The 13,700-nt window shown below is 51.3% G+C and overlaps 1 protein-coding gene across 4 annotated transcripts; it reads right to left on the bottom strand.

The window, feature by feature from the left end:
- Nucleotides 1–612: 612 nt before the first annotated feature.
- KLK6 (kallikrein related peptidase 6) lies at nt 613–9,512 on the bottom strand. 4 transcript variants are annotated; one of them, XM_019792607.2, is made up of 7 exons: nt 9,409–9,512; nt 8,637–8,687; nt 8,209–8,256; nt 7,730–7,886; nt 4,346–4,593; nt 3,084–3,220; nt 613–1,292 (listed from the first exon to the last, which is right to left on the bottom strand). In XM_019792607.2, the coding sequence occupies exons 1-7, from the start codon at nt 9,488–9,490 to the stop codon at nt 1,140–1,142; spliced, it is 876 nt and encodes a 291-aa protein (XP_019648166.2). In that variant the 5' UTR covers nt 9,491–9,512; the 3' UTR covers nt 613–1,139. The 4 variants fall into 4 exon arrangements, with proteins under 4 accessions (XP_019648166.2, XP_019648168.2, XP_019648169.2 ...); XM_019792609.2 differs by having other exon boundaries at nt 8,637–8,673; nt 9,409–9,503; XM_019792610.2 differs by having other exon boundaries at nt 8,637–8,654; nt 9,409–9,503.
- Between the last annotated feature and the right edge of the window lie 4,188 nt (nt 9,513–13,700).

Below are 13,700 nucleotides of genomic sequence, written 5' to 3'. Positions count from 1 at the left end.
CCTGGCTCCACCATCCTGGCTGATTTGCCATCTCTGGGGCACACCAGGTGTTCTCACATCCCCAGGACTTTCTACAGGTTGTCCCCTCTATGACAATGAATGTCATCAACCCAACCCTCTCCATACTGTGACCTCCTAGGCAGCCGCCTTCTCCAGACCACCTGGTCCCAGCTCAGCCCCCTTCTTTCCCTGCACCGTCACTTCGACCTCCTCCCTGGCCTCCGGTCTCTCCCCTCTGGTCCATCCCGTACAAGGTCCCAGCGCTGCTCTTGTACACAAGCCTTCCATGGCTCCCCACTGCCCTCAGGAGAAAGTTTCATCCTCTCAACCTGGGGTCTGATGTCCTTTGGGATCTGGGCCCTGCTCTGCTCTCCCACCTTCTCTCCCAGCCCCTACCCACACAGTGTGGTCTCCCCCACTTCTTTCACCTCTACAAAAGGGGTTTAGGGGAGAGAGCCACCGTGAAGGTTAGCACAAGGTGGAGTGCTCACGGATGTCTTCCCGGAGGGGAGGAGAAATGAAACTGAGGTGTCAAAGGGAACTAAGAATATCTAGACTTGAGAGACAGACGTGGGATAAAAGCAAAAGCACCGCTTAGAATAAAATCCACTCTTTATTGCTCAAGCAAGTGTGCCAGGCACTGTTGTATGTGTTCACGCGTTGGAAATCTTGAATCCTCCCAACGACAGCTACCGCCCTTTGAGGAACCTACTATTATTATCTTCATTTTACAGTTGAGAACATCTACACAGTGAAGGGAGGCCCTTCCCAAGGGTGCACAACTAGCAAGGGGCAGAGCTGAGATTCCAACTCACGTTTTGCCGGACTCGTGACCACTCCCCTGCAGGAAGAAGTAGAGCCCATGGAATAACCAGGGAGGAAGAGATGCTTGGAAGGGGTGTTCCTGTATTCTCTTAGCGATGGGGTAAGACCTTAGCCCACGTGCCCACTTGCCCCCCGTGATGCAAGGATGGGGCTGGGGTAAAACCAGGGTGAATCTGTACGGTCACGTCACTGCTTTTATTAAGCATTAAGGGTTGGATCTATGCAGGTGGGGGGAAGGCAAAGTCTTGGTCAGAGATATTCTGGAGCCAACAAGTGGGGGCCACAGGTCAAGAGTCAGATGTCATGTGTCAGGGTTAGTTGGCCTGAATGGTCTTCCGGATCCAGTGGCCGTATCTGCAGACGTCGGTGTAGACTCCTGGCTTCTCCTTGGATCCACAGGGAACATTCCCCCATGACACAAGGCCTCGGAGACGATCTCCACACACCAGCGGACCCCCAGAATCGCCCTGCGGGAAAGAGGGAGAGAATCAGTTACAGGAACACACACACAGAGAAAAGAAAGACAGAGTGACAGGGCCGCCTAGCTGGCTCAGTCAGTACAGCACGTGACTCTTGATCTCAGGGTTGTGAGTTCAAGCCCTGCATTGGGTGTAGAGATTACTTAGAAATAAAATCTTTAAAAAAGAAAGACAGACAGGGAGACAGAAGGACACATAGAGTCATGTACAGAGGGAGAGACACTCAGAGATGGATAGACTTGGGGACAGAGAGACAGACACACACACAGTCACAGACAGGGAAATAGAGAGTCTGAGGGGGACTCAGAAACACAGAGAAATAGAGAACACCAGGATCCAGAGAGGCGTGGAGAGAAGAAAAGAAAAAGAATAAAGGCTAGAAGCAGAGACTGAGAGCCCTGTGCTGGGCCCCCCGCTCAGGGGGAGCCTGCTTCTCCCTCTCCCTCTGCTGCACCCCCTGCTTGTGCTCTCTCTCTGTCAAATAAATTAATAAAACATTTTTTTTTAAAGGAAGAAGAACAGAGACTGAGAGGTGTGGAGAGAGGCAGAAGTCCAGAGTGAGGTGGAGACAGAGAGAGAGAGAGAAAAAAATATATATATAAATAATATATTTGTATATATTTTATAATATTTATATATAATATAATATATTTTATATTTATATATAATTATTATATATTTATATATTTATATATAATGTAATATATTTTATGTATATATATAATATAATATATTTATATATTTATATATGATATAATATATTTTATATATTTATATATAATATATTATATATAATAAAACATATTGAGTGCGTGGTATTACATTTGTATTATATACGCATTATATTTATATAAATCTATTCATATCATAGCTATGTTTATATATGCAAATGTACATGTAAAGAGACAGAAGGAGAGAGAAAGAGACCTAAAGAGGAGAAAGAACGTCCCGTTACAGGGTAAGTACCAGGGATGGAATGTGCAGCATGGGGACTGTAGTCAACACCGCTGTGTGATATCTACGAAGGTTGTTAAGATAATACATCCTACGAGCTCTCAACACAAGGAACGAAAATTTTTCTTTTCTGTTTCTTTGCTTTGCTTTCTCTTCTTATTGAGTCTACACGGGATGTTGGGTGTTAACTAAACTGACTGCGGGAATCGTTCCGCACAAACGGAAGTCCAACATCACGCTACACACCTGAAACTTCTACACTGATGTATGGATGCTGACGGTGTCTCGACAAAACTGGGGAGAGAAAAGTTGCTATGTATCACTGTTCTCAGCTCTGTCTCTTTCTCCCTCTTGATTGGTCTCTTCGGGTCCCTCAATGCGCTGGAGTAAATTTTGGCATAAACCGGGAGAGACCCGGTGGATGATGGGGAATAAAAAAATCCCAACTTAAAGGAGGCATTTGGGAGTGGGGATGGAGCCCTGTCTCTCCCCAGTTATGGTCCGCCCGCCTCCAGAGCTTGGTCATATCCAAACAGGACAGTCCCCTGTGTGAGGAAGGACAGTTCCCTCACACCATCTGCCTCCTTGCTGTGTCTCTCTGGTTCTTGATGTCTCTATCTCTACCCTTGTCTCTGCGTTTCCTGTCTCTGCCGGCTGTCTTTATATCTCTGCCTGCTCCTCGCTGTGTCTCTGAATGTCCAACTGAGACTCTCTCCCTGGGATTCTCGCCCAGCATGTCTCTGTAAAGCTCTGTTTGGGTCTGTGTGTTTCTCTCTTCCTGTCTCTGTCCTTGGCTATGTAACGGGAAGATCCTGGTGGCCTCACCTGGCAGGAATCCTTCCCATACTTTTCATCTCCGGCACACACCATGTTCTGGGTGATCTGGCTGGGGTAGGCACGCTCACACTCCTCACGGGACACCAGGTGGATGTATGCACACTGGATGGTGTTAGGGAAACCACCTGCAGAGAGAGACGGGTCAGGCTGACTTCGTAGCCTGTCCTTCCCACGTCCTCCCCAGTGATCTTCCAACCTCTTTAAGTTCTCTCTCCCCTACTGGTCCCTATTTCCCACTGGTTTCCTTCTTCCTATTTGTCTTTCATTCATAAAAGCCCATTTCCTTTGGCCCTGACTCCTGATTGGTCCCTCTTTACATCATTCTTTCCTCCCATTGGCCTGTCTTCCTCATTAATTGCCCCCCCTCTACTAGTCCTCATTCCTTACTGGTTTTCCCTTTCTCTCAGGTCCTGCCTCTACTTGTCTCTTTCACTGGTCCCACCTTCTTCAGTAGTTCCAGCTCACCTCTAGATTCCCTATTAGTCGCTCCTCCACCCTTTCATCCTTCATTGGACCCTTCTTTCCTGTTGATTCATCCTGATTGGCCAACACTCGACCATTGGTCCTTTTGTAACTGGTCCCATTTTCTTCCATTGGTTCTCCCTTCTTATTGGGCCTTAATCCAGAGGTCCACCCCCCCTCATTGGTCCTTTCCTCAATGAGCCCGTCCTCCCCCCATAGGTTCTCCCTTCCTATTTGCCCTTCTACCAATGGTCCATCTTCCTTTTTTGGCCCTTCGCTCAGTGACGCAACTACCTTCCATGGTTCCTGCTGACCTACTGGACTTGTTCCCACTCCAGTCCCTCCTCTAGTGACTCCTCTTGACCACTGACCCTTCCTCAGTTGGTTCCTCCCATTATCACTCTCCACCCCATTTGCACTCTCAATTCATATCTTTCAGTGGCTGCCCTGCTTTATTAATCTCTCTTCTTCCATTAGTCCCTCCTCCATTATCTCTTCTTGATGATCTGTGCATCCTGATTGGTCCCTTTCCATCATTGGCCTCCTTCTTGATTTGAATCTCCCCACTGACCCTCCCTCTTCATTGATCCTTCACCTTATGGCCTCTCTCTCCATACCATTCACCCATGGGTCTACTTTCTCCACCGGCTGTTCACTCGTTCCCTCAACTCCCATATTTGCCAACCCTCCCCACTGACACACTGCCCTATTGGTCCTCACTATTAGCCCACCTCCTCCATAGCTTGCCCCCCACTGACCTGCTTCCCCATCACCCTCGCCCTACTGACCATCTGCTGTCTTGCCCCAGCCTAGGATGTGGCAGCTGGTGTGGTTGGCTGAGCAGTCCTCCGCCAGGGAGAGGGGCTGGATGCGTTCAGAGAATTGGGCCGGTTGAGCCAGGCGCAACAGCATGATATCCTGGTCGTGAGTGGCAGCATTGTAGCCAGGGTGGGCCACAGCCCTGAGGACAGAACTCTGCTCCTGGAAACTCTCCCTTTGCTGAAGGTTGTGCTTCCCCAGGTAAACCTGAAGATTCCTGGGAAAGAGGAGGGCTGGGTCTTACCTGGAGCCCTTGGGCTGCAGCTGAGACTCCAGAAAGGGCTGCAATGGGAGATGCGGGTGGCCTGGTGTACCATGAACCATCTGGCCTGTTCTCCTCACAATCTTCCCAGCTCAGAAAAGGACAACTTCATCCTTCCAGAATAACCTTGGAGACTATTCTTGACTCTCTTTGTTTCATGCCTCACATCCAAACTGCCCAGAAGTCCTTTTGGCTCTCTATAGTATATCCAGGTTGTGACCACTTCTCACCTCCCCACTGCTACCATTTTGTCTGGAGCCATCATGTCTTACTGGGACTATGGCAGTAAACACCTCACTGGACTCCTTGTTTCTGTGTTTGCCCCTCCACGGTCTATCCACCACAAAACAACCAGAGAAATTTTAACAACATAAAATATCCCACCTCCTCCTGTCCCTCCTCTGCTCCGAACCCTTCCATGACTCCCATCTCACTTAGAGTAAAGGCTGAAGTTTTCACCCTGGCCCACAAGGTCCTGCACATCCTGCCCCCATCACCTCTCCAATATCCTCCCACTCTCTGCCTCTCTCCTTTTGCTCCAGGCACACCGGCTTCCCACCTTTCATGAGTCATCCTCTCACCCCAGGGTCTTTGCACTGGCTCTTCCCTCTGCCAGTAACTCTTTCCCCCACATACCTGCATGGCTTCCTCCCTCACCTCCTTCAGATGTCACCTTCTGCATGAGGCCTTCCCAGATGATCCAATTAAAATGCAAATATCTACCCTAACAGGCAAGTCCTTTCTCCCTGTTTTCTGTCATCCAAGAATCTACCATCACCATCTGATATACTATCTTCGTGTTGTTAAATATTTACTTATTTTATTGTCTCTCCTCCTACCATAGCAACACTGTCCAATAGAACTTCCTCAATCAGGCAGCTGTTTGATATGGTGGCCACTAGACACAGGCTGCTACTGAGCACTTGACGTGTGGCTCCTGGATTTGTCATTTCATTGCATTTTTCTTAACGTAAATTTAATTGGCCAACTGCCCATTTTTGGCTACTGTATTAGGTAGCGCCACTCTAGAACATCAAGATGGGATTTGGGTCTTGTTCAGATACAGCATCCTCAGTGTCTAGACCTGTGTCTATCATATTTATGATAGACATCCAACAAATATTTGTGAAATGGATCAAAGAATCACTCCCTTGCTCAAAATTCTCCCATGGCTCCCATTGCCCTTGGAATAAAACTCATTCCACCATCCTCTGCCCTGCTGCGAACTGGTAACTTTCTTAGAACACTCCAGACTATTTCAACCCCAGGGACTTTGTCTTTTCATTTCTTCTGCTCCGAATGCCCCTTCCCCCTTCTTCTTATGTCTACCCTTTCCCATTTTCCATGCCTCAGCTTGGACTTCATCTCACCAGAAGGTCCTTCCTAACACCTCCTCCATCTAAAGCAGGTACTCTGGGGCGCCTGGGTGGCACAGCGGTTAAGCGACTGCCTTCGGCTCAGGGCGTGATCCCGGCGTTATGGGATCGAGCCCCACGTCAGGCTCCTCTGCTGGGAGCCTGCTTCTTCCTCTCCCCCTCCCCCTGCTTGTGTTCCCTCTCTCGCTGGCTATCTCTGTCGAATAAATTAAAAAAATAATAATAAAGCGGGTACTCTGTTCTTTTCTCTCAGGAAGCCATCCCTGTTCTTTTCCTTCACTGGACTTAGGGTGATTTGTAATTATATGATTTTTTGAGGGCTCGTTTGTTAAATAACTATTGTTCTGTGCGTTTCTGCTCCTGTGTTCCTAAGGGCAGAGACTGTGTATTTCTCTCATCCACTGTTGAATCCCCACTGCCCAGCTCAAATCTGGCACTTAGCAGATGCTTTGATCAATGTGCACCAAATGGATGAATGAGAATAGTGGGAGTGAAGCCGAGTCTCCCCAAGCATGGGGGGGACCATCATGAGGTCCTGGAGTCCATAACCTTGCATGATTAGACCCCTCCCCCCACACTAGGAAGTGGCACATGTTGATTTCCAAACACTTGAGTTGCCACTTATTACTTCTCTGAGCCTCAGTATTCTCATCTGCAAAATGGGGCCAGGAGTCCCTTTTGTGGAGATTCCAGGAAATGTATATAAACTGCTTACCTCAGCACCTGGCTGATAGTTAGCGTTGAACAAAATGGCAACTGTTAACCTAACTAGTGATCATTAGTGCTCTGGGGATTAGACCTGGTCCCTCTGCTTTTCTACCTATGCCTGCTTTTTGAATGATCTCATCCCGTCCTGCGTTTAAATACCACTTATTTGTGGATGACCCCTTGATGTTTACCTCCAGGTCTGACCTCTCCTCTGGGCACCAGGAACCTACCCTCATGCTTCTTGGACGTCTCCCTGGTATCTCAGACTCACCTTGGCTAGAGCAAATGCTGACACTCCTTTGCCCATATCCAAACTGGTTCTATTTCCCTCTCCCCTGGCTCACAGAGACACAGCGGAACATTCACTCGTTTGAGTCAAATCCCTGGCGGTCAGCCCTGCTGCTTCCATCCCACATCACCGAGTCCTGCTGGTCTCAAAACACCTCCCAAAGTTTTCAACTATCCTTCATCCCCTGGTCCAAGCCAACGTCCTAGATCATTCTACGTGCATGCATCCCTTCATCTCTCCTTGCCCAGCCCACTTTCCTTGCTCAGCTGGGAGGCTGCTTCTCTCTCTGCCGGCCACTCCCCCTGCTTGTGCTCTGTCTCTCTCTCTCTCTGACAAGTAAATAAATAAATTAATGAAATATTTTTTAAAAATGTAAATCAGATGCTGCTGCTTCCCTGACTGAATTTTTCCAGTGGTTTCCCACCTCACTTAGATTGAAATCCTTCACTCCATTGCTGTCTACAGGGCTCTGCACTGTCTGATTCCCCAGTTACAAGGTCAGTTCATAAAAGCAGCAGTTTTGCTTGTTTTCTTCACTGCTGTCTCCGGGGCCCCAAACTGTGCCTGATGGATATTTAATGCTCAGTTAAGTACTGGCCAGATGAGCCTGGTTATCAGATGGCCTTGTGCTGGGACAGGGGGATGTGTGTGTCACTTCATGCCTGAAATCTGTAAGACACCCCCGGGGACACGCCTCACTCATGGCATGGAGACTCACGGTTTTTTGCAGTGGGCGGCCGTGAGGACCCACAGCGGGTGAATGAGGACCCCTCCGCAGAGCAAGTGACCTGACGTGTAGAGGGCAGCTTGGTAGGGGTGAGACGTCTGCTCACAGGGTCCACCGTGCAGCACCTTATTCTGCTCCTCTGCCCAGGCTGAGAGAGGAAGGGTCTGAGTCAGGGAGAAGGTCTGGAGACACCAGGCGGATCCCCCAGTGTGAACCCCAATGCCGTCCCATTGTTCCAGGTCATCTCCTCCCCACCCCCATCCTCAAATTCTTCCCCACCTTCCAGACCACCTCCCACCCTTTTCCTGTCTGCACCCCCATCCCTAACCTAGCCCCCCACCTGCTTCCTCCTCACTCCAAGCCTACCCCACCTCCATACCTGTGTGAATTCCCCTCCCCAATTCCAAACTTTCCCATCAGCAGCCCCTACCTGCCCCCCCCACTGCCCCCCCCATCCCCTTTCTTCCCACCTGCAGCCATAAGGATCAGGGCTACGATCAGCTTCTTCATGCCCATTCCTGAGAAGGGAAACCAAGTGTTCCTTAGTTCCTCTCTCTGACCCCCTCAAGGCCCCTCCTCATCCTCCCCTTCCCCAGCCTCCATGCTCTCCTGACCCTTGACCTCCATCCTTCCCCTGGCCTCTTGTCACGCTAACCATGTCTTCAGTTCCCATGAAGGCCCCATGAAGGCAGGTTGAGTAAGAACCCAGAACCACGCATGGTGGTCTGTGGTTCACACTCTGCGTCTCTTACTTCTCTGGGCTCCAGCATGCCTACCTGCCAACAGGAGGGGATGGCCCAGGAGGGGTCTGGACCTTCTTCCCTCCCCATGGGATTTTTCTTCTGTGCTCCCGTGTCACTCACCCCTGCACCTGGAGGTTCTGACAGTGTGATCTTACCTGCTGGGGGCCGGCTGCCTGGGGGTCCAGAGGACTCCTGGGTGAGGGGTTCTTGGGTTGGGATGGGGACAGCACGTGTCACAGGCAGACAGACACAGGAGCAGAGAGAGTCAGGAATGCAGGGAGTTGTGGGGAGAGATGGGACCCTGAAAGCAGAGAGGATGCCCAGGAGCCAGAGCCGGAGAGACAGACCGCAGAGGATGTACAGGCTGTGGGGCCCAGGCCAGACAGACACCTGGGCTTCCTGGCCTCCCTGGAAGAGGCTGTTCCTGTCCACAGACACTCCTGGTGCTTCCTTTTAACCCCTGTCTCCCCAGGAGGCCGCCCCACCCTTTCCTCCTCACCCAGACCTCCCACACACATTCCTTGCATCCCCATGTCCCCGTGGCTCTGCTCCTGGTGACCCCTGACCGGCCTTCCAGGGAGGGGAGCGCCAGTCCCTGAGTGCACTGGGGGCCTGGACTCCTGGGTCTGAGGGAGGAGGGGAGGGGGCCTAGAATTCTAGACCTTTAGGAGAAGGACCTGGGCACCTGTACTTTGGAGTCTAAAGGAGGAAAGATAGGTGCTTGTTCTCAGTCCCTAGATTTCTAGGTCCTTGAGCAAGAAGGGATCTGAGGACCAAACCCCAGGCAAGCAAACCGTGTCCCCTGGCATGCAGGAATCCCCTCATCTCTGTCTGTGAGCATTCTAGGCCTGCAGACTCCTGGGTCTGCTGCCTTCAGTCACTGAAACCAGGCCACATGGGTCAGTGGGGTTGGGGTGATTCACGCACCTGCCCGTAAGTCCCTCTGTGGGTGCTGACGACCTCCGTGTCCCCACCGTAGCCAGCAAGCCAGTAAGAAAGCATGTGTCATCAAGCTGGCACTTGCCCCTGCCCTGGGCTGGGGTGCGGCCCAGCGCTGTGGGGAAAGGGGCCTCAAACAATCAGGCTTTGTCCACCCCCAGCACCCAGTGCCATGCTCCCAGCAGCTCCGTTTCTCAACCTCTCTTCCGGGCAGGCGGGCGGCTGCATCAACAGCTTCCCTTTGTCCCTTTCTGACAGTCCTGTGGCTGTCCTTTCATTGTCCACCCACTTCTGCCGGATATCAGAACATTTGACAGTCCTGGTCCCCCTGCTCCAAGCCTGCCCACCTGTGAGGTCTCACTGTCCACCTCTGTCCCTGGTCGTGGTGGGGGTGTCTGCACACCTCTCTCTCTCTGTCTCTCTCTCTCTCTCATGTTTTCCTGTGTTCATCTCAGGCTCTACTTGTGTCTCTGTCCCTCTGCCCTTTTCCCCATCTCTCTCTGTCTTCCTCCCAATTCTCCGAGTCTCCGTTGACATTCTCTATGTCTCCGTCTCTGTGTGCTTATCCTCCCCCTGGCTTCCCCTGCATTTCCAGGAGAAGCATATGCTTCTGCCCAGAAGAGAGTTAGGCCCCTGGGGAGCCAGAGGGATGGTGTGGGGAGCAGTGGGGAAGCCAGTGGGACACGGGAGGGTTTCCCATGAGATGCAACACTTAGGAAGAGACTTGGAAACTTGCAGGAACGCAAGAACACTCGAAAGCGATGTGGGAGTGTGAGATGGGGACCCCGGCAGTTATGGAGGGATCCAGGATGATTTGAGGAGGTGCCTGCAAAGTTGGACCCCGAAAGCTGCGCCCAGTATTGGGTGTTGGTCAGAAGCGAGGTGAGAAGGCCTGGCGTGTGGCGGCCACGGGGAAGGAGATGAGGATGGATGTGGTGAGCACCGGGCATGAGGAGGAACATGCAAGGAAGTCACTGGAGCTAAGGACAACCCTTATCAGTAATGTCATCTCAGTAGCAGCTCGGGCCCGGCACTGGGGGATGAAAATCAATATTTGGCATTCGACATACTCTAGGGCTGTTCCCCTGCCTCCAGCCTCCCCCAGGCCCTTCACATTCACGTTCCCTCTGAACTCGGCATCTTCTCAGAACCCACCATCCTCCCGGACACCAGGCTGCCTTGCTTACAGCCCAGCCCACCATCTCTTCTCCGTCCCCATGACCCTAGCCCCAGCTCAGACCTGATCTTCTCCCACCTGGACCATCACCCTGGGCTCTTGCCCCTTCTCTGTATCCTTCACCTGACCCCAGAGGGGGCTTCCTGCACCCAGAGCTGACACTGTCCCTCTCCTGCTCATAGCCCTGCCCTGGCTCCCCCATCGCTCCGGGGCAAAGTCCCAGCCCCTCAGCCGGTGTTGGAAGACCTTTGGCATCCACAGCAGTCCTGGTCAACAGAAATACATTGCCAAGTACACTTGCACTTTTAAAATTTCTAGTAGCCACACTTTTTTTAAATAGTAAAAGAATGGGATTCCTGGGTTGGCTCAGTCAGTTAAGCAGTTAAGCAGCTGACTCATGATCTCAGCTCAGATCTCAATCTCATGGTCATGAGTTCAAGCCCCGTGTTGAGCTCCATACTGGGCATGGAGCCTACTTAAAAAATAATAATTAAAAAACAGTAAAAAAAAAAAAAAGAGAGAGAGAGAGACAGAAGTTCATTTTAGTATTTCCTTTAACCCAATACATCCAAAATCGCAATGTGAAATCCAAATAAGAACAGTTTAAAGATAGTTTGTCATCTTATTTTGCGTGTCGTAAATGTTTGGACTCCGGTGTGATTTCCACTCACAACACGTGTCAGTTGAAACTTGCCACCTTCCACGAGTCAGGAGCCACCGTGGCGAGCAGCTGCCACATTGCACAGCCCCGCTCTGCCCACAGGTCTCGTGCCCCAGCCGTGAAGATTGCTCTCTCACCTCTGGGCCTCGTGCATGCTATTCCCCCTCTCCAAATGCTCTTCTCACCTTCTGACCACAACTTGTCCTTCAAGTCTTTGCTTAGCCATCGTCTCCTTCGGGAAGCCTTTGCTTGAACACCACCCAACTTCCGCCCCCTGCAGTTGGGTTAGTCACTCTCTCACCCGAGTTCCCACAGCAGGTGCATCCTGCAAGATGCCTTGCACCATGAGCATCTGGATCCGTGTCCGTCTCCCCCCACTGCACCGTGAGCTCCTTGAGGACAGGTGCTGAGGCTGACTCACCCCTGCTCTGTGTCCCAAGTGCCCTCACGGGACCTGAGGAAGGCTTAGGAAATGTTGACCAAATGACTAAATGTCTTCATTACACCCACTCCCATTTTACAAAAAAAGAAAACTGAGACTCAGAGAAGGAAGTTACTTGCTCCACATCCAACAGCCAGGAAACGGTGGGACCTTTTGGACTGGAACTCAACTTCCAACACGGAGGCGGACGTGGCCCATCTTTGGGTGTTCCTTAGCACGATGGGGGATGGGAGGGCTCGGGAGGAGTTGTTGAGAGCCTCATGGGGAAGGAGGGAGGTGATAGGTGGTGAGGGACTCCGCCTCTAAGAACCTCTAAGAGAGAGAATAAAGTCCCCAACTGCCGGCCTTTGCCAGTGACCTTTATGGTTTTGCCCTTGCCACGTGCCACACGTTAGGATTTACGGGATATTTTTCCCAACATTGATATGCTCCACAAACGCCTTCAATAAAGAAAACGTGGTATAAGAACACTTTGTGAGAGTGTAAGCAGGACAAAGTGCCAGAAATCACTGTTATACACAAACAAGGCAGCATGGAACTCTACAGCAAAAACTAATGATGTCCCGCATGGTGACTAACGTAACATGATACAAAATAAGTAAATAAATAAATAGAGTCTTCCTCACCTTCTTCTTTTTATTTTATTTTTTTTTTTAGATTTTATCTATTTATTTGACAGAGAGAGAGAGACAGCCAGAGAGAGAGGGAACAGAAGCAGGGGGAGTGGGAGAGGAAGAAGCAGGCTCCCAAGCAGAAGAGCCTGATGCGGGCTCAATCCCAGAACGCTGGGATCATGCCCTGAGCCAGAGGCAGACGCTTAACGACTGAGCCACCCAGGTGCCCCCCACCTCCAGACTTATATACAGTGGTTGCCAAATGGAAGGGCCAGGTGTCTCCAGGCGGACTTAGTATGACTGCAACATTTCATTACGTATTCAAACTTCAAGTGAATATTGATTTGAGGGTGCTGGCTGGGGGGAGGGAAAGTTTTTGAATCTTCGTGGCGATGGGTGGCCAAAAACCCTTGACAGTCCTTAAACTTGACACTAATCTCGAGGCGGGAAGGGCCCGGGGTCTGGACGCCTGAGCCTGAGCCAGAGCCTGAGGGGGGAGGTGCTGGAGGCGGGGACATTAGGTCTGAGGGAGGAAGGGCTGGTGGTCTAGACTCCTATGTTTTGTGCCAGGAACGGGCTTAGCCTTTTGTGTGCTGGGAGTTGGTGCCTGCAGGATTTCTGCAATATGGGGAGGGGTGGAGGAGTTGGGGGCTAGGAGAGACTTGCTAGGGAGATGAGACAAGGAGAGGAAGGATCCGGAGGACATTGGCTGAGGATTCTGGGGGAGCAACTGGAAAGACAGGCAGGAGGGTGAGCCCTGGGCCGGAGAGGATCCCTCTGTCAGCAGCGTCTGAGGTGTGACTGCCCAGGGAGCCTTTGATGGCGGGAAGCCAAGAGTGTGGCCAGGCTCTGAGTCACAGGGGACTCCACCCTCCTCCCTTCCAGAAGTCCCTTCCCTGCCTTCTTTGAGAATAGAAGCCCACCAACCCAGATTCCCACCTCCCTCTTCCGCTGGCACCCAGGATGCTGTTTTCTCACTCTGGGTGGGCTCCTGTGGGACCCTGGCGTCCCATCCACCTGCCAGCCCTATCCTGCCTGAAAACATCCCTCTCTCCTGTGCCACCTGTGAAATACTCAGGAACACTTTCATATCCCTTTCCACCCCAATGAAGCAGGCTTATTCTCTCCTCCCTCCGCCCTTCCTTCTTCCCCGTTGACCTTCTCTTCCTCTCTCCAACCCATTTTACAGATGAAGAAATCTGGGAGATGGATAGAAACAGATCACTAGGCAGGAGGCAGGGCGAGGGCTCAAAATCAGATGTCTCCCCTCTCTTAAGGGTTCCTCCTCCCCAGCCTTAGATCTTCAGGGCTTTCCCACCTTTGTTTTCAAGTTACAAAAGGGTAAGGAGGGAGGCACCCCATGACAACTACTGCATGCCGTCAGTA

This window comes from Ailuropoda melanoleuca, chromosome 12 (genome assembly GCF_002007445.2).
Source record: "Ailuropoda melanoleuca isolate Jingjing chromosome 12, ASM200744v2, whole genome shotgun sequence".
In the NCBI taxonomy this organism is placed as follows: Eukaryota; Metazoa; Chordata; class Mammalia; order Carnivora; family Ursidae; genus Ailuropoda; species Ailuropoda melanoleuca.
Note: the sequence above shows the minus strand (reverse complement) of the source record. Positions and strands in the feature narration are given on the sequence as shown.